Source organism: Mirounga leonina, unplaced genomic scaffold (genome assembly GCF_011800145.1).
Source record: "Mirounga leonina isolate KUSES-001 unplaced genomic scaffold, KU_Mleo_1.0 Mir_114, whole genome shotgun sequence".
NCBI lineage: Eukaryota > Metazoa > Chordata > Mammalia > Carnivora > Phocidae > Mirounga > Mirounga leonina.
Window position 1 is genome coordinate 35119610 of NW_023270265.1, and position 25512 is coordinate 35145121.

The window sequence follows — 25512 nt, forward strand, 5'->3', positions numbered from 1 at the left end:
TGGGTAGAACAAAACAAAAACAAACAGAGCGAGAGGGGGCAGAGACGCTCTGAGGCGGCGGCAGAAGCTGAGCTGTGGGGTCTGGGCCGGCGGACCAGGGACCTGGGCGAGCAGCGGCGACGGCGGCGGCCCGAGGGGTCAGTACCGGTGAGGCGGCTCGCACGCTCGGAACGACTGCGCTCTGTCCCTCAGCCCCGTCTCTCCTCGGAGGCCGCCGCACGTTGGGAGGGGGTGGGGGCCTGAGGCCGCGGCCGGGTCGGGTGGGCGGGGGTCCGGCCTCCTCCTCCGAGCCCCGCAAGCAGGGCCGCGGGCGCCCCAACGCCCCGGGCTGCGGAGGGCGGGCCCCGGTTCCCTCGCGGGCCGAGGCCCGGAGCGCGGCGGCGCCGGCCTGCCCCCTCCCGGACCCTCTCCCCGCTTAACCGGGTGTGCGGGGCGCTAGCCAGCGAGGGGCTGCCCCTCATCCCCGCGAAGGCCGAGTTTTCACTTTTGAGGGGGGACGTTGGGAGGCGTGTTTCTGGCCTGACTGAAATCCTGTGAGGAAGGTTCGCGCCCTCCCCGCCCCCGTGGCCTCCCTGGGGGACCCCGGCCCGCGCTCTGGAGCCCAGGCCCGGCCGCTCCGGTCCAGCATCCCCCGGGGCCGGCCTGGACTGGGGCCCGCGGGGTCCCGGCCTGCGCCCGCTGCGGAGAGCAAGGCCCGCCGCTGCGGGAGGGGCCGCTCGGAGGCGGACACTTGCCCGCCTCCCCGGCCCTGCGCGGGCTTCGGGCGAAGGGTCGCTTTTTTAGTTTCAGTGGAAACCTCCCAGAGAAAACAAAGACAGGAAGGGAGCCCTCTTTCTGTGAAACGCAGGCCGGCCGTTTCTGCTGCATTCGTCAGTTTGGTGCTGCAGTGTACGTGAGGAGGGGTCGTGTGTCCCCCCTCCCCGGGCCCCTCCCCCCAGAGCCTCGAAAACTGTCTGCAGAAGTCAGTGTCTCCTGGCTCCCGTGCCCTGTGAGAACTGGCTCTGTAACCAGCGACTGTGCAGTATCTGCAGATTAAAACGATCAAAAATGTAGCGTCGTGTGGAAAAAAAAAAAAAAAGTCACCGCCTGTTTTTACTTGTATTTTTACTGCTGAGTTTTAGAATTTTGGCATTCTTACTAATGTAATTTTTTTTAGAAACCACCGTATACTTTTCTAAAAGGGGAGCACTGCAGATGCGTTCCAAATTTAATTACTGGTATTTATGTCCTTAACCTTCCTTCATTGCAGGTTTCTTAAATCGCTTACTATCTCATCAGGGATCTTGGAGTTATATTTTGATTGGTTCTTCTGTTGTAGTCATGAGAAAGGAAAAATAGTTGCTGGGAGTGCAAAAATAAATGACAATTTGGTATTTTCTGTACTGCTTGATTTTGCATCATTGTGGTTGAATATTTTTAGCTGATTTTATTTTAAGTTGCTAATTAGCTGTGATTGTAGCCCTGGAATGAATACAAATAATTTTCTGGTTAGCATATGGTCTAAACTTGACTCCAGAAACTCAGTGGTTTATGAGGTATATTTCAGGAAACAGATTTTTTTGGGGGGGTGGGGGGAGGGTGGGAAGGTGAGGCTCTATCTCCTGGGGAATGTCATGACATTTGAATACTTCTGATTGTATGTTTCTGTTTTAAAACACATTGAAGAAATGAAAACTTTAATGTTAGCCTTAATTTTGTCAAACTTCTGTGTATACTTTTGCTTTCTTACTGAGAATTAATTTTATTGTTTAGTTTTAAGGATGTGGCGTTTAGAATTTTTGCTTTATGTTTTTGCTAAGTTTGGGGCAAAAATCTTATGGATTGTTAAGTAAACTGGAAAAAAGCTCCACTACTTTGAAGAGAGGAAAAACATGCAATGTATCTTTATCTTTCTCTAAATTCTTAAAATGTCTGTGTTCCTATCAAGTGTGACTGAGTTCTTGATTGCGTTATCATTGCCTAAAGACACAGACAAGGCTTTTTTTTTTCCCCCTAGTTAGGATTACTTAATAAAAACAAATATGGTAAGTTATAGATGAGAGTCATACCTAATAATTTTCTTTGCCCAACTGAATGTCTTTTGTGTAATAGTTTAAAATAAATATTATTTTTGGTGTTTGGAAAGTAGTATTTAAAGATTTGATACAACAACAAGAGTCTGTGTTTTAATAAGCTTCTGTTAGCCCTAAAAAAGAATCTTCTTGTGGGATATTAAAATCTCGGATTGAACTTGTGCAAGCAGTCCTGGATTGAGAAGGTCTGGGTTCTGGTTCTTCCGTTGAGCAGCTGTCTCTCTTTGGACAGATCACCTACCTTCTCTGAATTTGTTTAGTTGTGTGCAAAGTGGAGTAAATAGCTCAAGAGTGTTCTGAGAGGTACATGAAATAATGCCTGTAAAATTCTCTGTGAATTATAAAAGGCCTTATAAACATCAGTTATAATAATTTCATTTCCTTTAGTAGCTAGGTTCTGCAGAAAGTATTCTCTCAAAGATTCTACTTGCATCAAGTATGAAAAAGACTTTTTAATGTAACTCTAGTTTAAAAAGCTCATACACACATCATAAGACATTTTCACTTTCCTATAACATGTAACTCATATAAAATGAAACATATGGCATTTTCAGACATGGAGATGCTTAGGTTTGTAAACATTTTTGTTTATATATTTATATGAATTTCTATATACATATCTTTAAGGGTCATTTTTTCTCCCCTAAATCCAGAGTTGGTGGAAATTATGATATTGAAAAATCATTATATAGAATCACTTAAGTCTGTTTATTCTGAGTAGAATTGGAGAGTGGTCTCACCATTTTCTTAATTTCTTAAGTGGTATGATAGCATCCTGGTAGCCTAAGGATTATGCCATATTAAGAAGTTTATCATTGTAACATTAAGGTGTGTTTATTTTTGTTCTACAAAATAATACCTTTTTCTGGATCAAAGGACTACAAACTTTTAAGATGTTAGAATAGTTTATATTAAGGAATTTAAAAGTTAGTTGAGGGGCGCCTGGCTGGCTCAGTCTGTGGAGCATGTGACTCAATCTCCTAGTTGTAAGTTCGAGCCCCACATTGGGTGTGAGTTTACTTTAAAAAAAAAAGTCAGTTGAGTCCCAGGAGGCATCATATATATTATGGTTAAATTTTCATTAATTTGTTCATTTTATATCTTGAAAGCACACTGCTAGTGAAATGATTGTAAGTGATTGGGAGGGCTTATATCTAACCTGTATGACTTGAACAGACCTGTATGACTTGAACAGATCAGTGCTTAAGTACTGTAAAACACTATTTTAAAAATATTTACAGAGAGATTCTAAAATCATTTGGTTACACCTTCTGGTAAAAGTTTTCATCAAAATATATTTTGATAATCTTTCAAGTAACGTTAGATTTATATCACTAAGTTAAATAAGATTTCATCGAAGCCTTCAGCATTGATAATTTTTAAGCCATTTTGAAACTGAGGTCTATAATACTGAGATGTTAATGCCATTGTACTTATTTCTTTTTTAAAGGCGAGGGCTTTGTTTCTTTTATTATATATTTTTAAGAGAATGGGGGAGGCACCTGGCTGGCTCAGTCTGTAGAGGATGCAACTCTTGATCTCAGGGTTGTAAATTTGAGCCCCATATTGGGTGTAGAGATTACTTAAATATAAAATCTTAAAAAAAAATTTTTTTTAAACTAAAAAAAGAATGGGTTTTTCAGATTATGAAAATACTACTCTCATTGTAGAAAACACCATTTATAAAAATTTCTGCAAATCTCAAAGTCTTCTAACTGTAATTATGGACACGTAGTTGATAAAATGGCAGACCTGTCTGCCTTCAGATATGTTGTAGTGTGAAAAATTAACACAGTCATGTGATATGCTTGATTAAGACTGTTGCTTGCATTTTGTAGTAGTTCTTACAATTCATTGGTAGTGAACTATCCAGTATTATGTACATCAGATTAATTATGAGTCCTGGTAGTCCTAAAAAATTTGGAGTATGTATATACTGCTTTAATTTGAAATAAACATGTATATGTTTATACATCTTTTACTTCCAAGTTAAAGGGGTGCTTTGGCACATTCAGAAACATGGGTATTTTTTTTTTTTTTTTTTGGACCCAGATACATTTGTCAGGAAGATTGAAACCAAATGTTAATAGTGATAAACTATTTTTCAAAGTAAAGAGAGCTCTTTTTTGAAAAATGAAATTATGTGCTGATTTTTTTTTTTACAGTGATTAAGTAAATTCAGTTTACCTTAATTATGTCAGTTTGGAAGATACTGAAACTTTTTTCTTTTTAAGGAAATAGATTCCAAGGGAAGACTTCCATTAGTAATTTAATCAGTGCAAGTGACATTAAAGAACAATGGATATAGAAAATGAGCAAATACTGAATGTAAACCCCACAGGTAAGTAAGAATATTTTCAACCCTGACTGTATTATGAGCATGTTTGAGGTCCTACAAAATTTTATGAAAACATAGTATTAAAACCATCTTTACTTTAAAAACCATCTTATTCATACTACAAGAAAGTGAGTTATATTATTTTTAAAATCAAGTTTGTGATTTTTTTTTAATATTTATTAGAGAGAGAGAGAGAGAGAGAGAGAGAGAGAACAAGCTGGGGGGAGGGGCAGAGGAAGAGGGAGAAGCAGACTCCCTGCTGAACAGGGAGCCTGACTGGGATCATGACCTGAGCTGAAGGCAGACGCTTAACCAACTGAGTCACCCAGGTGCCCCTGTGATTCTTCTTTTTATAGAAATTCTTCACATGTCCTTATTTTTCTGCCTATCCTTTCACATTCCATACATTCTTATTCCTCCACTATTTATAATAAACTGTATTTAACAGAATGGAGAATAGTGAACCTGTTCATTAATATTTTCAAATGAGCTAGTGATTTCTATAATATAAACTATTATTGGTATCTTTGATCTCTTTCCTAATTAATAATTTATATCTTATATTACCTATGGTATTTTTCTTGATTTTCCATGATGCTTCAATAGCACATTATCATAAAAATGGTTTTGTGGAATAGAGGTTTAAATGTTGAGTAACTTCAGACAACTTAAAATGTATTTATAACTTTCACAATAATCTTAATTAGGATTTTGCGATATTCTGAATGGTGAGAGCTTTTCCTGTTGGTATATTTTGGATAATTCTTTGCTTTATAATTTTATTAGTATTGAAAAGATCACTGTTTTGTAATTTAAATATATTTATCATACTTCATTTTTTAATACTACAGTAGTTTTATTTTTTCAATGAATAATTCACTATGTACAAATTAATATAGTTTTCTTTGATCTGAACAGACACTTTGAAGTTGAAAACTCTTGCCAGTTTGTAAGTGTGCTAGAAGATTATAGTTGAAAAAATTATTGCAATAATTAATGATTATTTTGGTGCTGCTATATACAGTAGCTATGTGAATACTTGTTTTTAGGGTTATAAATGGGCATCATATTCCTGCTTCATTGAAGTGAGGATGGTAAAAATATATATATATATATTTTTAAAGATTTTATTTATTTATTTGAGAGAGAGACTGAGATAGAGAGAGCATGAGAGGGGGGAAGGTCAGAGGGAGAAGCAGACTCCCTGCTGAGCAGGGAGCCCGATGCGGGACTCGATCCCGGGACTCCAGGATCATGACCTGAGCTGAAGGCAGTCGCTTAACCAACTGAGCCACCCAGGTGCCCCGGTAAAAATATATTTTAAGAATATATTTCACATATAGATAATTGTTGCTTTTCTGTACTGTCCAGCATGATAGCTCCTAGCCACATGTGGCTATTGAGCACTTGAAATGTGACTTGTCTGAATTGAGATGTACTGTGGGTGCAAACACATTCCAGATTTTAAAACTTCGTATGAATGAAAGACCTCAATAACTTCCCCCCCTTTTTCTTCATTGCACTCTTTTTTTTATTATGTTATGTTAATCACCATACATTACATCATTAGTTTTTGATGTAGTGTTCCATGATTCATTGTTTGCGTATAACACCCAGTGCTCCATTCAATATGTGCCCTCTTTAATACCCATCACCGGGCTAACCCATCCCCCCCATGCCCCTCCCCTCTAGAACCCTCAGTTTGTTTCTCAGAGTCCATAGTCTCTCATGGTTTGTCTCCCCCTCCGATTTCCCCCCCTTCATTCTTCCCCTCCTGCTATCTTCTTTTTTTTTTAAACATATAATGTAGTATTTGTTTCAGAGGTACAGATCTGTGATTCAACAGTCTTACACAATTCACAGCACTCACCATAGCACATACCCTCCCCAATGTCTATCACCCAGCCACCCCATCCCTCCCACCCCCCACCACTCCAGCAACCCTCAGTTTGTTTCCTGAGATTAAGAATTCCTCATATCAGTGAGGTCATATGATACATGTGAAAGACCTCAATAACTTTTTATATTGACTCTGTGTTCAAAGTTTATAACATCTACTAGATTAAATAAAATATATTAAAATTAATTTCACCTGTTTCTTTTTAATGTGGATACTAGGAAATTTAAAATTACATATTTGGCCTGCATTATATTTCTGTGAGACAGCACGACTCTTAAGTTTTACATATTTTGTTTTCTGTCTATAACAAGTCCTAGTTCTTTTAACCCTGTTCTTGATGCCTGGCCAGAACTACCTTAATATAAAGGACTTGTAGTTCTTCAATACTTGGATGGGCCTAAGACAGACCTTTGCTATAAATTCTTCCTGTAGCAAATAGTCCCAAGTCAGACTAGTGTATTAGTCTGTTACTTTGGGGAAGTAGGTTATTTGCTCTGACCTTCAGTTTTCTCATGTATAAAACTGGGGTACAAATGCCCTCTCTGTAGGTTTATTGTGAGGATTAAATGAGATTATAGTGTATGTGTGTCATGCCCATAGCACATATTTTGTATGTAACAAATGAAATGTGTTAATATTGTTAATTCTAATTATGCCAATCAGTGGACCATTAATTAAAAATTTGATTATTGCCTTCTGTAATACTGTAAGTTAGATTGGTTACTACTGAGATACCATAGGATTTAGAAGGGGAATTAGTACACAGTGGAAAACAATTTTGAAGTCACCACATTATGTACTCAGGTTTTTTATCTTTTATCTTCTGGTTTTCTTAAAGTAAGATCAGTAGTGGTTATGGAACTCTAAAACCTAGGTAAATATGAGGCACCTAGATGGCTCAGTCGGTTAAGTGGCCAACTTTTGATTTCAGTTCAGGAGATCTTAGGGTCCTGGGATTGAGCCCTGCATTGGGCTCCATGCAGACTCCATGGGGAGTCTGCTTGAGGATTTCTCTCCCTTTCCATCCTGCACCCCCTGCTTGCGTGTGCACTTTCTCTCTCAAATAAATCTTAAAAAAAACACAAAAACTAGGTAAATATGAATAGCAAAATACAAAAGAGTAATTGATAGAAACATGGGTTAAAAATAAGATCTAATAGATAAAATATACCTAGATGTGTTCTGCTGCAGTCATATGAAGATACTGGAAAGGATATTAAAATAGTTGAAAGTTGTGGGAAATGTGTTGAAATTGAATACTTTAGTACTCCAAGTGACAGTTTAAAGTGACATTTTATTGTAATTTGATGTCCTTTATCTTCTGGATGAGTTTAATGGTTTTCCGTAATTATAGAATAATGAAAGCAATATGTTACAGGTAGATGTTTAATGTTTTCTTCAACAGCCTGCTCTTACTTGAAATTCCATCTAACTTGTCTGATCTCTGGTCTTTTTTTCTCCTTCCTCTTACTCTTCTGCTTCTCTGTCTTTATAATCACTCACTTGTCCTGTCTCTTTAGCTGTGACTACTCTGCTGTACTCTAGCTCTGTATTTTCTACAGTTATAATCTGAGATTTAAATGTGGATTTGAATGTGAAGATTATAGACCATGTATGTAAAGTGCCTAGCATAGAACCTGGTATCTAGTAGTAACAACGATGATGGTAATGACAAAAGAAGTTGCACTACTGCTGTGACTACTACTGCTACTAGTAGTTGCAGTCGTTTAGTTATGATGGTGGTTGTGAGGATGTCTCAAACTCACCCTCTAACTCTAACTTCCTGTGTTAGTCTAAAAACTTTTTTAAGACTACATTTCATGCTTCTTCTGTTTAAAAGCTCTTTATTTTTTCTTTGAGTGTTGCTTTCTTATTTACCCTGAAGTTATTACCCTTGATCTTTTCAGTTAGTTAGTAATGGATTATTGTAACATTTTCTTTGCTGGTCTTCCATTTTATACTTTCTTTTTTTCCTAATATATTCTGTATTTCTCTGCTAAACTAATCCCCCCATCACTACCTATGATATCAAATCTAAGCTCTGACCGTTTGAATGTGGGAGTGGTCAGCGATTACTCTGATGATGTAAGCAGGGGCAAGATCATGAAGGATCTTAAGTTACAAGGTAATGAGTTTAAACTTTATTTTGACCCAGTGGGAATATCTTCAAAGGGTTTTCAGTGGGGGCATGTTTTAGAAGATCAGTTTTCATGCAGTTTGGAGATGGTTTGAAGATTGAAGGCACAGAGACTAGGAAACTAATGATGTAATTGGACTCTACTTACTGTTATGTTTGTTTTTTGATTACCAGAATGTTCTTAACTTTTATACTTTTTGTCAAGAATTACAAAGATTTCAACACATTTGTTTTTTATAGGTTGATTTAAAAAATTTTCAGTTTTAACATATTAAAGCATGTTAAAACCTATACACATGGACTTGACACAGTCTAATTACATTTAGGAAATGTAAAACCATTTGAGGGATTCAACTCTGACTTGAGTTAGCCATAATGAACAAAACTCTGGCTCAAGGGTAACTAATTCAGTAGTTCACTGACTTAGAAAATTTTCAGAGCAAAGCCAACTGTCTCCATGCCATTGATCTCCACAGATACTGGAGTTGATAGTATGAAGGATACTCTGTAAGGTGCTGAGTACAGAGAAGTGCAGGTAAAGGCGTGGTTCCTCTTTTGAGGCTTATGACTTACTTGGAAAAGCAAGACTGCTACATAAATTAGAAATAAAGTGGTTTCCGTAATGTAAATGAACGGTGTGTGGGCATTAGGGTTATTGTGGCTAGAATTGTTAGGAAAGATTTTTATGGAGGAAATAAAACTTGAGTATATCCTAAAGGATTTTGATAAGTGAAAAGAGCAGTGGGGATGACATTCTCAACGGGACCATTGGAAACTCCAAATATGTTGCTATCTTTCAAGGAATAATGTATAAATTTTATGTAGCCTGGAAGATAGAAGATGATAAGTGATATAAGTCAAGTTTGGAGAGGTGAATTAGAGCTTTGAAAGCAAGCTCCTTCCCCCGCCGCCCACCAATCTTTACCTTTGAAAGCAGTGAATCCTCAACAGATCATTTATTTGCCAAATACCTTTCAGGCTCTTTGGATTAGTAATATTTCCTAAGTGTCTGTAATTAATCATGAGTTGTTTGGGAAGTTATTTAAACACTCTCAACCTTAGTTTCCTTATCTGTATTAATGACCCTGTGTGTAATAAATAGCTCTCAAACTTGTGGGTAAATGACAAAACATCCAGCACAGTGCTAGTAGGCATTCTGTAAATAATAGTTTATCTTTCTTCTCTCAAGATTCTTAGTATTTTCTTACTATCTCCAATTGCTTAACTCTCTTAGCTCACAGAAGTCGAAAGGTTTTATCTGTGGTTGTATATTAACATAGATTTTATTTTCTAAACATATAACATGCTTTCATTAAACTTTGCTCACCAAAATTCACTGTCTTAGTTTACTTTCTATGATAATGTGAAAAGTAATCCTGTTTAGTTGTCATTTATTAGATCAAATCATATGAAATTGCCAATATGTGACTGTTACCTAAAAAATAGTAATTTCATGTGATTCAACCTAATATAACTTAGGATGATAACTGATATAACAGTGGATGATTAAAGTACTTATGTAGCATTTTCTTTCTTCATTTTCCTCTTTAAGATCCTGATAATTTAAGCGACTCTCTCTTTTCTGGTGATGAAGAAAATGCTGGGACTGAAGAAATAAAAAATGAGATAAATGGAAATTGGATTTCGGCATCCTCCATTAATGAAGCTAGAATTAATGCCAAGGCAAAAAGGCGCCTGAGGAAAAACTCATCCCGGGACTCTGGCAGAGGCGATTCAGTCAGTGATAATGGAAGTGAAGCCCTTAGAAGTGGAGTAACTGTACCAACCAGTCCAAAGGGAAGGTTGCTAGATAGGAGATCTAGATCTGGGAAAGGAAGGGGACTACCAAAGAAAGGTTGGTATATTTCATGTCCAAAGAAACAAATAGAAAACCATATAACCTGATACTTAAACTATGGTTTCCTTGTTCTAGGGAGGCAAGAAATTTAAACAATGATAATGTAAGATTTTATGATTTATGTATGTTTTTACAAAGTAATAATCTGAGGACCATCCCACTTTTTCTTTAAGTTGAGCTTTTTTTCTGGAGGAGATTGTTTTCTTGAGCAGAACTTTATTTTTTTCAGCAAAATACACATGGATTTTTTTGTACAGTTATGAATTGTGCATGTATTCTCTAACTTTGCTTGAAAGTGGGGTCAGAAAATCATCATACCTGGGGGACCTGGCTGGCTCAGTCATTGGAGTATGTCACTCTTGATCTCGGGGTCATGAGTTTGAGCCCCACATTGCAGGTAGAGATTACTTAATAAATAAAAGTTAAAAACAATTCATCATACCTATTATCTAATGAATGTAATTATGTCCTTGGTTAAGAATATAGGATAAACATAAATTAGATTGGTAATAAGTGGATCAGAATTTTAATGATTTCGTAGGTCTGGTTCCGAGTTCGTTCGTTCGTTTGTTCTTTCTTTTCATTCATTCATTCATTCAATTTAATTTATTAAAAGATTTTATTTTTTAAGTAATCTCTATACCTAACATGGGGCTTGAACTTACAACCCCGAGATCAAGAGTTGCATGGCTCTACCAAGTGAGCCAGTGAGGCGCCCCCCTGAGTTCTCTTCAGTTCTCTTTTGGATACTGGAGTGGAATGATCTTTTTTTTTTTTTTTAATTTTATTTATTTATTTTGAGAGAGAGAGCATGAGTAGGGGGAGGGGCAGGGGGAGAGGGAGAGAGAATCCTCAAGCAGACTCCCTGCTCAGCGAGGAGCTGGACATGGGCTCCATCCTAGGACCCCAGGATCATGACCTGAGCTGAAGGCAAACACTTAACCGAGGTACCCTAGGAATGGTTCATTTTTTCACTGCTATGTCCAGTGCCTGAAGTAGTGACTAACAGTTGTAGATACTTAAGTATTTGTTGATGAGGGATGTTAGCTTTGGTCTGTGGTAGGGTTTTGATATAATTTGGAGATTTCACAGCTTCTGAATGGTGTGAACTTCAATTTATAGTCTAGGATTCTTGTAAAATGTTTTTGTGATTGGTCAAAAACTGTTATTCTTGTTGAATGGCTCTACAACCATTGGTTAGATCAAAATGAATCCTAATAATCAGATTCTGTTTTACTCTAGTGTTGATATAAAATACAACCTCAAAAAAAGTTGGTGATACTGAAAAGTACCTTAAAAATAATGTACTCTATTAAGCGTTATAAAAATATTTCAATAAGTTTATGTAGAAAAACCACTTTGAAAGTTGGGATTGTTAAACTTCATCTGTTTGTAAATAGAAGTACAGAGAAATAACGATCAGTGCAGTCAGTGCTTAAATAGCTTAGTTATTCATAACATATTGCCAGTTGTCAAGTATAGTTTAATGTGTACTATTATATTTAAGGAGTATTTGACTTTGAAACACTTGCAGTGGAAACTGTGCTTCTTTGTTAAGTAATTTCACCCTTACTGAGTTTCCTATGCCACATCTTATTGGCTCAACATACTTCTTTTTGTTTTGGTCTTATGAAATGTCAAATAAAATTTAGAGCTCAGCTACATTGTCACACCCTTTGGGGTCCCTGATCTACATATTTTTCTGATCTTTGTTTGTTTTGTTTTTGCTTTCATTTTAAAGCATCTGCCTTTTTAGTTTTAACTTTATAAGCTATTTCAACTTGATGTTTTAGAAATAGGTTATAAAATATATAATATCTAATCATGACTGAAAAAGCAGTGATCCAAGAAAAAAGGTTTAAAGTATAATTCAACTGGAGAAAAAACTGGCATAGAAATTAAAATGCAGTTTTTTAACTGTTAATTAATATCTGAATATCTAGAATTATTTCAGATTTTAGTTAAAATTTATGAACTATGAACTTTGTGTTCTTTCTCAATTCTAAACTTTTTCAGGTGGTGCAGGAGGCAAAGGTGTCTGGGGTACACCTGGACAGGTATATGATGTGGAGGAGGTGGATGTGAAAGATCCTAACTATGATGACGACCAGGTATCAGTGTTTTACTTTAATTTTTTTAATCTTATGTTTAAAATGCTAGTAAGTTTTTTGACTTCATGTCTGTAGTTTACTCATACATTTGTCAAATTATATATTCTATATCTATACTCTGTACCTGTCAAATCATGTATATATGATTTATAGTGTGTGTGTGTGTATATATATATATATACACAAACACACATATAACATGTGTGTATGTATATGTGTGTACACACATTAGTATCTGTATCTAAATCATACATACACTCAGTCCTTTTGGACTTTTAGGTAAATTTTGGATTAGGAAACCACATTAACTGATAATGATATATGTGTAATTTTCACTTCATTTCTGAAGTGAGTTAAAAGTAGGTCTTTACAGATTTACTTAGGATTGTTGAGTTGATTTTTTTTTTTTTTTTTAGATTTTATTTATTTATTTGAGGCAGGGAGAGGGGCAGAGGGAGAAGCAAGCAGACTCCCTGCTGAGCAGGGAGCCCAATGTGGTCTCAGTCCCAGGCCCCTGGGATCATGACCTCAGCCGAAGGCAGACACTTAATGGACTGAGCCACCGAGGTGCCCCAAGTTGACTATTTTTTAAAAAATATATTTATTTATTTGAGAGAGAGAGAGAGATTGGGAGAGGAGCATAGGGAGAGAATCTTCAAGCAGGCTCCCTGCTGAGTGTGGAGCCCACCATGGGGCTCGAACTCAAGACCCATCACATCATGACCTGAGCTGAAACCGAGTCAAATGCTTAACCAACTGAGCCACCCAGGCACCCCCAAGTTGACTATTTTTCTATAAATTCTGTTGAGTTAATATAGTTTCTATAGTAATGATAATTGAGAAGAATATATATTCTTTTGAATATCATAAAAGAGTTATAGATATTAGGTTCCTTTTAAAATATTACTCTTCAGGATGGTAACTCTATGGTAAATTTTATTTTGGGAACATGACTATCTTTTTTCAGTGTTGAGAATGTAAATTTTGTTTTTCTTCATTCTGTGCCTTTTATTCCCATGACTTACTCATTCCATAACTGGAAGCCTGTATCTCCTACTCCCCTTCACCAATCTTGCCCCTCCCCTCTGGTAACTGTCAGTTTGTTCTCTGTGTTTACAGGTCTGATTCTTTTTTGTTTGTTTATTTGTTTTTGTTTTAGATTCCACATATGAGTGAAGTCATGTGGTATTTGTCTTCCTCAGTCTTAATTTCACTTAGGTCCATCCATGAGAATGTAAATTTTTAATAGATTTTATAATGAACATATATTTATTTTTTAATGGAAAATTTCTAACTTATACAGAATATGTATAAATTTTATAATTTATACAGAAGTAGGATAGTGTAATGAACATGCTTGTACTTGTCTCCCAGCTTTACCAACTTCAGTAATTAATAACTCATGGTCAGTCTTGTTTTATCCTGTACCTCCGTTTATTTTTCCTCTTGTATTCCCCTGCATGCACCCCCCACCCCCATGCTCTGGATTATTTTGAAACAAATCCCAGACATTATGACATCTTTTTTTTTTTTTAAGATTTTATTTATTTATTTGACAGAGACACAACGAGAGAGGGAACACAAGCAGGGGGAGTGGGAGAAGCAGGCTCCCCACTGAGCAGGGAGCCCGATGCGGGGCTCGATCCCAGGACCCTGGGATCATGACCTGAGCCGAAGGCAGACGCTTAACGACTGAGCCACCCAGGCACCCCTATGACATCTTTTTTAAAGTACTGTCTGTGCATGAGATAATTCATGGTGATGAGAATTTTAGACAGGAAATTACCAGGGTATATGTTAGATTGTTTTTATTCCATATTGTTTATATATACTTACCTATTTTAGCTAATTGTTGGACATGGAAATATTTCTAAGAGCATGAAAAAAAAATAAAAAGTAAAAAACTAAAAACAAATTTCAGTTTATATGAATATTTTGTTCATTAATTTATAACTCTTTCACCTCCTTTCCCTCCCAGGAGAACTGTGTTTATGAAACTGTAGTTTTGCCTTTGGATGAAACAGCATTTGAGAAGACTTTAACACCAATCATACAGGAATATTTTGAGCATGGAGATACTAATGAAGTTGCGGTAGGTTTAAAATTGCAAGTATGATTTATTTAATATAGGAAAGAAAACACTATTAAAAGCAGAACATCATATGCAAAATGATCTTGGATCACTGAATAAGTTTAAGCATTTTCTTTTGCATAAATGAATTTCTAAGAAATGGAGTAAAATTTCCTTAATATAGATTCGTTCTTTCCTATTTGGGATGTGATGAGGGCTATATGCCATTTCTTTCCCTGAAAAATGGCAAAGTAATATTTTAATAATTTTTGCAATTATATATTTTTGTAATTGATAGTGTATAAAATAATACTAACAATTTCAGGCATCTGTGGACCTTCTCAAACCTCTTCAGGGATCTCAGTTAAAAATGATTGATTTAGTTCTCTTTTTTTGACATTTATTTCAATGCTCAGGATTAAGATAAAATTTATCTTTGTATTCTGCCCAAAAGAAAAAAAACACAAAGATACAAAGATTTGAATAAGAATGTATACAGAAACTAAGAGAGCAAATGTGTTTTTGAAACATAATTTGCATGGGAACATTTCCTGTGTTATGAATTGTTCATAAAGTAAATCTAAAAAGGTAAAATAAAACTACCTAACTAGAATTATGGACTTAAAGTACTAAAATTGCAACTCTTTTTATTTTTTATTTTATTTTTTTTTAATTGCAACTCTTTGAAAGGCTTTTATAATTTACACTTTTATGCTTCAGACTGGGCTTCTTGGTTTGTCTGATACCGTGAGGTCTGATATCCTTAGATTTGTAGGATTTAAATATAAAACAAATATTTTTTCAGTGCATACCATGTGAAGGAATTTGTAATAGGTGATTCCTGCCCTTATGAAGCTCAGTCAAGTGAGGGAAGTGATATATATATAATGTGAAGCCTTCTATTTTAGAGGAAGAGTTTAAGTCCTGTAAGGGTAGACTATTGAAATCCTATCTACCTAGCATGGGACTAGAGGTATACTATGTATTTATTAACTGAGTAGTACTATAAGCAGAGTGTTATGGAAGCATAAAATGGAGAGTAATAGAAAAGATGATTCTGAGCTATGTAAGAATGATTAGAAGTTTGCCAGGGTAAGATGGTTGAAGAGTTTCCCAGAAAGGAGAAGTATCCTGTTTAAAAGCAGTGAGTTAGTTGTTCAAGCCCAGTCCAGGACACCAGTTAGGTGGCTGTGACAATAGTTTTGGCACCGTTTTAGTAGTATAACATGGTTTAAATACTCTGAGAACTATAAGTAAAAAGGAAGACACTCTAAGTAGCTTGTAGGGTCATACTGCCTGTATTCCACTTCCAACTTGGCCACTCCAGTTATATGTCTTCAGCAAATACTTAATTTTTCATTGGTTTGGGTATGATGACAATACCTCCCTGAAAAGGGTTGTTTTGAGTCTTAAATAAGATAATAGAAACTAAAGTGGCTGTTACAATGCTTGATACATTATATACCGTAGTTAGTATTAGCAGCTGCTATTATTATTATTTTTTTAAGATTTTATTTATTTGACAGAGAGAGACACAGCGAGAGAGGGAACACAAGCAGGGGGAGTGGGAGAGGGAGAAGCAGGCTTCCCGCGGAGTAGGGAGCCCGATGCGGGGCTTGATCCCAGCACCCTGGGATCATGACCCGAGCCGAAGGCAGACGCTTAACGACTGAGCCACCCAGGCGCCCCAGCTGCTATTATATTTTTAATAGGAATTTTAACTTAATCCCAGCGTTTAAAGAAATAATTCCACTTAAAAACAATAGTTTAAGATCTCCTTTTAAACTTTATATGAACAGTATAAAGTAAGCTTTAGTGCGAAGAGAAAACTTTGAGGAAAAGTAGATTATATAAACAGCTTACGATAATGTAAAATGAGTCTAACCACAAATATTCATAGAAGAATATTCCTAGAAATGAGGAGCGCCTGACTGGGTCAGTCGGAAGGGTATGTGACTATTGATCTTGGGATTGTGAGTTTGAGCCCCATGTCGGGTATAGAGATTACTTACATAAAAAAAATTTTTTAAAATTATAAGACACAGGGTTAATTAATTCCTAACACCAAACTTACTAGCAACATATAGTTTAATCCTGTTTTAGGTGTAATTCACATTCTTGAGTTTAGTGATGTTCAGATAGTAAAAGCTTAACAAAGTGGATCAGTATCTAATTTAGATGCACAGAAAGATGTATTTATCTTATCCTACAAAATTGACTGCTTTTCTGATTATTTCCAAAGGGGAAAAGGTAAGGATATATGGATAAAATCTTGAATTTTCAAAAATAAAGTTATATTGAATTAAAAACAGTGACATATACTTTTTAGTTAGGTTTTTTTTTTTTTAATAGGAAATGCTAAGAGATTTAAATCTTGGTGAAATGAAAAGTGGAGTACCAGTGTTGGCAGTGTCCTTGGCATTGGAGGGAAAGGCTAGTCATAGAGAAATGACATCTAAGCTTCTTTCTGACCTTTGTGGGACAGTAATGAGCACAAATGATGTAGAAAAATCATTTGACAAATTATTGAAAGATCTACCTGAATTGGCACTGGATACTCCTAGAGCACCACAGGTTTGTATGACTCTTCTTTTTATTCATTCTCTCCCCCATTATACTTCAAATTATAGAAATAATACATGCCCCTAGGAAATTTTAGTAGATAAAGAGGACAAAATGACCCATATTTTTTACCACACAAAAATAGCCCTCTGACATTTTAGTGTATTTTTGTCTAGCTGTTCTTCTTTTCTTTTTCTAATATGGTTTTCATCATACTATAATTTTATGTCCTGCTTTTCCACCCATGCTCTGTATAGTTTGTAGGTCTTTTTTTTTTTTTTTGCTGTCTATATTTTCTGTTACATGTGGTTAAGCCGTTGTATGAGCTAGGATTTCAAAAATATGTAGATTGTTATAATTGAAGATTGAATTGGCTTGACTGATATTTATTATAAAAATAATCATAAATAAGTCTGTACCCTTTTGTAGCTTTGTGGGGAAATAATTAGAAAATCATGAATTTGTTTCTATTTAGATTCTGTCCTCAAAGTCTTATTTAATACATGCTGATACTATAATGTGACTTTCTGGTTTGAAATTGAAAATGTGTGAAATTGTTGCTATTTACTTAACCAAAGTTTTAAATCAAGGTAGGAGCATTTTACTTAAACATCAATTTAGGAATAGGGATAGGTAGGTTAATTCCTAAATGCTGTTTCTGTTACACTTTTCTATGACAGACAGTAGTCTATGTAAGGTATTGAGCAATGATTCAGATGTGGACTTTTTTTTTTCTTTTTATAGCAGTACTCATATATTAAAAAAATAATTACATAAATACATATAATGGAATTTTTGAAAAATAAAGGTCAAAAGGAAGCAAAGCAGGGCCAGCAAAAATAACCACTGTTAACATTTTGGTGTTAAATCTATTTTACTTTCTGTGGGTATATATCAATGTATGGTTTTTATATATCCTTGCATTTTTTGTTTTAAAGAAAGTGGAATTATACTGTATATGCTATTTTATAAACTTGATTCTTCTTACACCATAAAATGTGGTAAACGTATTTCCTAATGGCCACATAATGTACCATCTTATGTATCATTTAACCACACCTTTATTGTTAGACACTAAAGTCGTTTCCAATTTTTATAAGAAATAATGCTATGAAAAGGAGTGCCTGGCTGGTTCAATCTGTGGAGCACATGTGACTCTTGGTCTCAGGGTCATGAGTTCAAGCCCCACATTGGGTATGGAGCCTACATTAACAACAACACAAAAAAGTAATGCTATGAATATACTTTCAGACAAATTTCTACACCAAGTTTTCTCCATACAATAAATTCTTTTAATCAGAGAATCTGAGAAAACCTAGTCCCATTTTTTTGTTTGTTCTCTTGAATTTAGGCCATTGGCTTAACAAGTAATTTTGATGATACACTATGTTTCACGCAGTGTGCAGAGGTGTTGGGGGATTAGAATTGAGCAATGTGCCCCCCCCCACCATGGTGCTTATCTTGAGGGGTGAGTTGTGGGAGAGTATGCTGAGCATAACTAGCAGGTGCTAAATAGATGTCTTTGAATATTCCAGTATATCTTAGATATTGACTATGTAGTTCAGCCAGTCTTCATCATTTATGCATTTAGAAATTGTGTCCTATAAAGGTTTTAGATTTTTTTATATAGCTTTTTTTTTTTTTCCTTATTGTAGTTGGTGGGCCAGTTTATTGCTAGAGCTGTTGGAGATGGAATTTTATGTAATACCTATATTGATAGTTACAAAGGAACTGTAGATTGTGTACAGGCTAGGTAAGTAAATTAATTTTTCTACTTAGAATTTCAAAAGGGGAAAATTCTACAGGATTTTATTGAAATGACATTTGGATTAATCAGACATTGTGTTTGTCATTTGTGTGCATTCTCCACTGCTAAAACAAAATTGAGAGATTGTTGACATGATGTAACAGGAAGAGGACAGTACTATAATGTAGAAGTTTGGGATTAGCTAAACCTAGCTACCTTTATGTCAAACCACTCTTCTCTGGGCCTCAGTTTCCTTATTTATAAAATGGAAGGATTGGACTGAGAATATTTAAGGTCTCTTCAGGTTTTTACAATTCTGTAATTATTTCATATTCTAGTAAGATGGACAGTATTAACAAAGGAACCCCATTTTCTATTTTATTTTATATTTATCTGCTACAGTAATATTAGGAAAAATGTTTTTCACTCTTGTTCTTTGGTATAATTTTAGGCTAAATGTAGTATTTGGGAGTCATCCTGTATGATTTTTATAACTTTCTGGAAACTTAGATTTGGTCTTAGCCATGTGTTAGGTTTTCTCAGGTGTAGATGTTAACTTAATTTTCTAGGACTACTCAGATCAGAGTGGAATGGTTGCCCTGGTGGGAAGGCATATATCTATGTAAAAGTTTAGTTTTATGCAAAATGTTTCTCCTCAGGATAGATGTATTATTTTGTAATAAGGTTTTAGATTTTTGTTGATTGAGAAAAGAAGAGAGTATGAGAATATTAACATGAAAAGCAACTGTTTTTTTGTTCCCAACTTTTTATTTTAAAAAGTATTTGTTTTTTAAAAGACTTTTGAATTTTAGGTTGCTTTTAGGTTACATGAAAGCTTTTAGGTCAGCCTCAAGCATGTCCAAGTTGCCAAAATTATTTATTATTGTTATTTATTTATTTTTTTTGGTAGAGCTGCTCTGGACAAGGCTACTGTGCTCCTGAGTATGTCTAAAGGTGGAAAGCGCAAAGACAGTGTGTGGGGTTCTGGAGGTGGGCAGCAGTCTGTTAATCACCTTGTTAAAGAGGTAACTACTGGGTATTGTCTTTAACTTAATTTACATGTATTTCTCTAGGGAAGTAAACTATGCCCTCTAGCTGGTATTTCTGCAGACAAAAATTAAGTTCAGTCTTAAAGCTACACATGGAAAATTGGATAACCTTTGTATATTTGGCTTTATACCCTAGTGCTATAAATTACACAAGAATTATATAATTGTTACTAAATTTTTATGGTTTCTCTGACTTAAAAATAAGACTGAGTTAAGTTAAAAGGGCTTTCATAAGAAGGCTGTATTTGAACCTCAAAGGAATGCCTGAAGTCTTTTCTTATATTGGTGTTTAAAATTTTTCAAATACTGTCAAAGTAAGACTTTCTATTTTATAGTTACTCAGTAAATAACTACATTTTTAAGTGAGTAATTTGAAACTGGATACTCTGAGATCATAAGTTAAGAATTATGAACACTAGAGTAGATCAGGGTGGTAGATTTTTGTAAGGAAGTTCGCTACCTGTATGCATGCTTTAAAAGTAAAAATGATTGATTTTTGCATTAAAATGCCAGATTTATTCTCTGTGGATCTTTTTTTCTGGCAATAAAGTAATGTTGTGTAACAGGAAACCAGAAAAGGTATTTAATCTTATTTGCGGATTGTTAAGAAAATTAGAAGATTTATATAGCTCATGTGCTTCTGATTTTTGAGTATATTCTTTTCATGTGACTATAGTTTCGATATTTAATCTTTTAGTGATATGTGTACTTAGTTTGGGGGTTAAGGAGCTGAAAGTATAGATTTTGACCAGTTTGCTTTTATATATCTTAGTATATGTGCTGCCGAAGCGAGCACAATTTGCTTTTATATATCTTAAAGTAGATAAGTTGGTGTTTGTAATGTCATGATTGCAACATCTGGTTTTAAAAAATTTTTCAAGTTGTTGGGAAGATTGGGTATAAACACAGTCAAGATACCAGGGCATTTTGGCAAGATTTTGACATAAAAGGCATCTAGATGGGAAAGGAAGAAGTAAAACTTATCTTTATTCCCAGATGACATGATCTGCATATAGAAAATCTGAATGACTCTACAAAAAAACAAAAACCAAACTGTCAACTAATAAATGAATTCAGCAGGGTTGTAGGATATAAGATCAATATACAATATTCAGTTCTAGTTCTGTACACTAGCAATGAATGTTTTGAAGTGAAATTAGGAAACCATTTCTTTTACAGTAGAATAGAAAATACTAAAATATTTAGGAATAAATTTAACAAAACAAGTGTAATTCTTATATACCAACAACTGCAAAACATTGTTGAAATAAATTAAGACCTAAATAAGTAGAAAGATACCCAGATATCCTACATTTATGGATTGGAAGACGTAATATTGTTAAGGTGGTAATACTCAGGGCCCTTGGCTTTCTCAGTTGGAGGAGCTTGTGACTCTTGATCTCAGGGTTGTGAGTTTGAGCCTCATGTTCGGTGTAGAGATTACTAAAAAAAACCAAAAAACAAAAAAACAAAACTTAAAAAAAAGATGGTAATACTCCCCTAAAATTAGTATTTTGAGAAACTGTCAAACTATTTTATGTGAATTATCTCAATCAGAAAATAGTCAAGATAAAAATTGGAATAAAACTACCAATATGAGTTTAAGGTTCACATTATTTGGATATTCATGTCTTTTTACATGGAGGGATGAGTTGGACAAAGAGACTTTTAGAAATGTATACATGTATTTATAATTTATCATTCTCAAAAAAGTCCACAGAACCTAATGGGAACCATTTAAATACTTAAAGTTGCATAACAAAGTTACAAAACTCTAAATGATATAATTTAAATAATAAAATGTATTAATTTACAAGTATAAAGTAAAAACATGTTATTCAAGTGCCATGCTTTAAATATTTACTTTCCTAAAGCAGGATAGTAGGAATTACTCATTAGGATGTATTCTACTGATAAATTTTACTTTACCTTTCATGAAAATACATTGCAGAAGTTGAAGTCAAAGATACGTAAATGAGATTATTTACTTCATTCAGCCAACATTCGTTGAGTGTGTACTAGGTGCAAAGGTGATTTTAACAGGCAGTGTATTAGGAAGAACATTCTTGTTGAAGTTCTTATGCTGGAAAACTTTTTCCTCCTTTTCTCTGGAGCCATAGAGGTTATTGTATTTGAACAAGAAAGTCAAGTCTTGCCTCTTTAGCTACAACTAGAAGCTGAACTACTGATGAACATCTTAGATAATTGGTTTCAAATCCTTAGCTGTAGAGAAAAGAGAAAGTATATGGATATTTTGCTCTGTTATCATCACTCATTTTTTTGGCTGCCAGTGCACTATTATTAAGGTCATCCTGATGGAAGTGAAAGTTTGTGACACTTTATTAAAAATATATCTTGAGACTTTCAGTCAGTGCCCTCTAGTGGTCTTTAAAATTCCTTGTTTTATAGCGAGCATTGAAGCATTATGGTCACAACTCAGGCCATGTACATCTTAAGTCTACTCCTAGATCTCAGTGATTATTAAGACACACTGAAGCACTGCGTTTTCTTTATAATTATGAACCACTTAAAAATCGGGGGTTTACTTTTTAATTATGAAAAAAAATCTGTTGTGATAGTGTTGTGTCAAGTCTGTATGTTCTTACACAGCTGTTTGTGACCTGCTTTGGGAGTAAGTAAATCCTATGGGCAAAAAGCAGTTTTTTTTTTTTTTTTTTTCTTTTAAACTAGGAATTCTAGGGGTGCCTTGGTTGCTCAGTCAGTTGAGCGTCAGACTCTTGGTTTTGGCTTAGGTCCTGGTCTGGCAGTTGTGGGATAGAGCCCCACCTCGGGCTCTGTGCTTGGTTGGTGTGGAGTCTGCCTCAGAATCTTTCTCCCTCTTCCTCTGTGTGCACGTGTGCACTCTCTCTCTCTCTCAAAATGAAAAATAAAATCTTTAAGAAATAAAAAATAAAAACTAGGAATTCTAACATATCTCAATTTTTAAATTTAATAGATTGATATGCTGCTGAAAGAGTATTTACTCTCTGGAGACATATCTGAAGCTGAACATTGCCTTAAGGAACTGGAAGTACCTCATTTTCACCATGAGCTTGTATATGAAGTAAGATTACTTAATTACTTTGACTTTCCAAAGAGAATTATTAAGTGTTCCTTTTTGTACCACAATGACTTAATGCTTCTTTAATAGCATACATCTTTTTTTTTTTTAATTTTAATGTTAAGGGAGTATGTTGTTTTTAAATTTTTATAATGATTATAATTACATATCAGACAAAAGGAATCTGATACATTTAGGAGCAGTTTCTTTATATGAATTAATGACCAAACATTTGTTCATTCATTCATTCAATTTTTAGGCCATTGTAATGGTTTTAGAGTCAACTGGAGAAAGTACATTTAAGATGATTTTGGATTTATTAAAATCTCTTTGGAAATTTTCTACCATTACTCTAGACCAAATGAAAAGAGTAAGTATAACATTATTTTGAACAATTTTAGGCTTATACCTTAAATGTATGATGATTGAATAAAGATTATGAATTATCAGTGAAATGTTCTTTTAGGTATATTTAATAGTACTCTGCCTATAGTTAGTTGTTTGTTTTTTTAATGGTTGTGATTATGTTTGACCTCTTGTAGCCGTTTCTTAAAAGTAACACTTTAGGGGCGCCTGGGTGGCTCAGTCGTTGGGCGTCTGCCTTTGGCTCAGGTCATGGTCCCGAGGTCCTGGGATCAAGCCCCGCGTCGGGCTCCCTGCTCAGCGGGGAGCCTGCTTCTCCCTCTCCCACTCCCCCTGCTTGTGTCCCCTCTCTCGCTGTGTCTCTGTGTGTCAAATAAATAAATAAATAAAAATCTTAAAAAAAAGTAACACTTTAGTGGGTTTTTTTAAGATGTGATTGTTCTTCCTCAAGAGTTCTGCTTTTAAAGATATGATAGTTTCTATTTTATATCTAGAAACAAACATGAATGTGATCTTTTAACATATATACTTTAAAGTATTTAATTTATTCCGATTTAAAATACTGGTGAGGTTCTTACTTGCCTTATACTTTTTGGAAGTCTAGTAAATGTATATAGAGAAGTAGATGGTGAAGAAGTATGTCCGGTGTCTGATGGATGTCTACCTAAACTCTTTTGAGAGAAGTTTTAAAGAAGACATTCTATGACAAATATACCTGCTGTCTATACTTTTCAAGGATCAGATCTGACTTCATTCTAATTTTATGAACAGTTAAGGCCTTACATGTAGCTTGATGACAATGATGGGTTGTATGGCATTATGTATTTCATATGGGCTAACATTCTGTATATAATTTTATTGTTTTAGGGTTATGAGAGAATTTACAATGAAATTCCAGACATTAATCTGGATGTCCCACATTCATACTCTGTGCTTGAGCGATTTGTAGAAGAATGTTTTCAGGCTGGAATAATTTCCAAACAACTCAGAGATCTTTGTCCTTCAAGGTACTTTATTACTTTTTTCACATAAGATACTGGCTGAGTGCTTGGGAAGGCTAAGCTAATTTTCTGTCATTCCAGAAAAATTCTGGAATTCTGTCAGAAAAATAACATCTCCCCTAAAGCCACTCAAGAGTGAAAATCATCTATTTTGAGTTTATGGAAAAACAAGGGCAAAGCTTATTTTGCCCCCTTGTAAATCTATACAGGGCTACTTCATGAAGCCCTTGTTCACTGGAAGGAAACTAGCTTTGTGTAGTAGTTCTGTGTACCAGGCTCTGTTCTAAGTACTTGAAATATTATTTCAGAATAGATATTATCACCAATAAGAGGAGAAAATTGAGGTTTAAGGAAGTGTAGTATACTTTTCCTAAGGTCACACATGGTAGAGGCCAAGGATGAATCCAGACCTTACCTGGCTTCAAAGATCTAGGCTCATTCCTGTACTCCATGTAACTTCCTTTTTCTCCTTCATGGAATGGAGAATTAAGGCTAATTGGATCTTATCTCATTGGAAAGTGGATGTGTGTGATTCCTTGGAGATGATATATTTGTGCTACTAGAATCTAACTCTTTAGGAGTTGCTGAGGTTTTTTTGTGGTTAAAATAAAGCTTATAATGAAGTTTATAAACAGATATAAATGTTAGTAATAGCTAAACTTTAGTATGTGTATGTCTGCTTTATGTGCATTTTAAGTTTTTGTAATTTTTATCTGAAAAAATTGCAAAGCTTTGTTTTTATTGAAGTTGATTATGAGAATTAAGTCTTAGAAAAAATAGTTCCTAATAGTGTCTTTTCCTCTAGAAAGTTTCCTCTAGAAAGCTTTGATAAAAATGTTTTAACATACAGATCTCTAAAAATACATATATAGATCTCTGCTTGGTGATGGTATCATTTATGTGCCAAGTGGTATACATCAGTAAATACTGTCAGCTTTGATAAGGTTCTTGATACTTACTGCTTTGTTCCCCATCTCAGTCTCTAATATTATAGTCTGAAGCCTTTATGTGTAGGAAAATGTAGCTGATTTCCACTTAGACTTAGTATGAAAAGGGGTCAACACCTTGGCACTAGCTTTTTAAACTTTTCAGCTTCTGTTCAGAAGTCTAACTGGTCATTTCTATTGTGGCTTTACTCTAAGGATCAGTTGAGGAGATACCTAAATGTTCTTTGTTTGCCGTAGAACTGTGACTTTTTATCCTCTACCCATTAGCTTATTTGGGTGAAGTGCACATTTGTAT

General features: G+C 35.2%; 2 protein-coding genes across 5 annotated transcripts in view; one reads left to right on the forward strand and one right to left on the reverse strand.

Moving 5' to 3' along the window:
• PDCD4 (programmed cell death 4) overlaps positions 1 to 25512 on the forward strand; it is a 27939-nt gene continuing 2427 nt past the window's right edge. The window contains exons 1-11 of one of the 2 annotated variants that reach the window (XM_035028885.1): positions 1 to 137; positions 4307 to 4413; positions 10000 to 10302; positions 12322 to 12416; positions 14395 to 14508; positions 16840 to 17061; positions 18705 to 18802; positions 19707 to 19821; positions 22802 to 22909; positions 23166 to 23276; positions 24137 to 24276. In XM_035028885.1, the coding sequence (XP_034884776.1) occupies positions 4371 to 4413; positions 10000 to 10302; positions 12322 to 12416; positions 14395 to 14508; positions 16840 to 17061; positions 18705 to 18802; positions 19707 to 19821; positions 22802 to 22909; positions 23166 to 23276; positions 24137 to 24276 (1349 nt within the window). In that variant the 5' untranslated portion in view covers positions 1 to 137; positions 4307 to 4370. Of the gene's footprint in view, positions 148 to 4306; positions 4414 to 9999; positions 10303 to 12321; positions 12417 to 14394; positions 14509 to 16839; positions 17062 to 18704; positions 18803 to 19706; positions 19822 to 22801; positions 22910 to 23165; positions 23277 to 24136; positions 24277 to 25512 lie in introns of both variants that reach the window. The other variant, XM_035028893.1, reaches the window with a different exon arrangement.
• Positions 20688 to 25512, reverse strand: part of BBIP1 (BBSome interacting protein 1) — an 18036-nt gene continuing 13211 nt past the window's right edge. Inside the window, exons 5-6 of one of the 3 annotated variants that reach the window (XR_004683485.1) lie at positions 21775 to 22068; positions 20688 to 21288 (exon numbers count right to left, since the gene is read on the reverse strand). The gene's annotated coding sequence lies outside the window, so the exon portion shown is untranslated. Of the gene's footprint in view, positions 21289 to 21599; positions 22069 to 25512 lie in introns of those variants that run through there. The other 2 variants (XM_035028947.1, XM_035028940.1) reach the window with 2 other exon arrangements.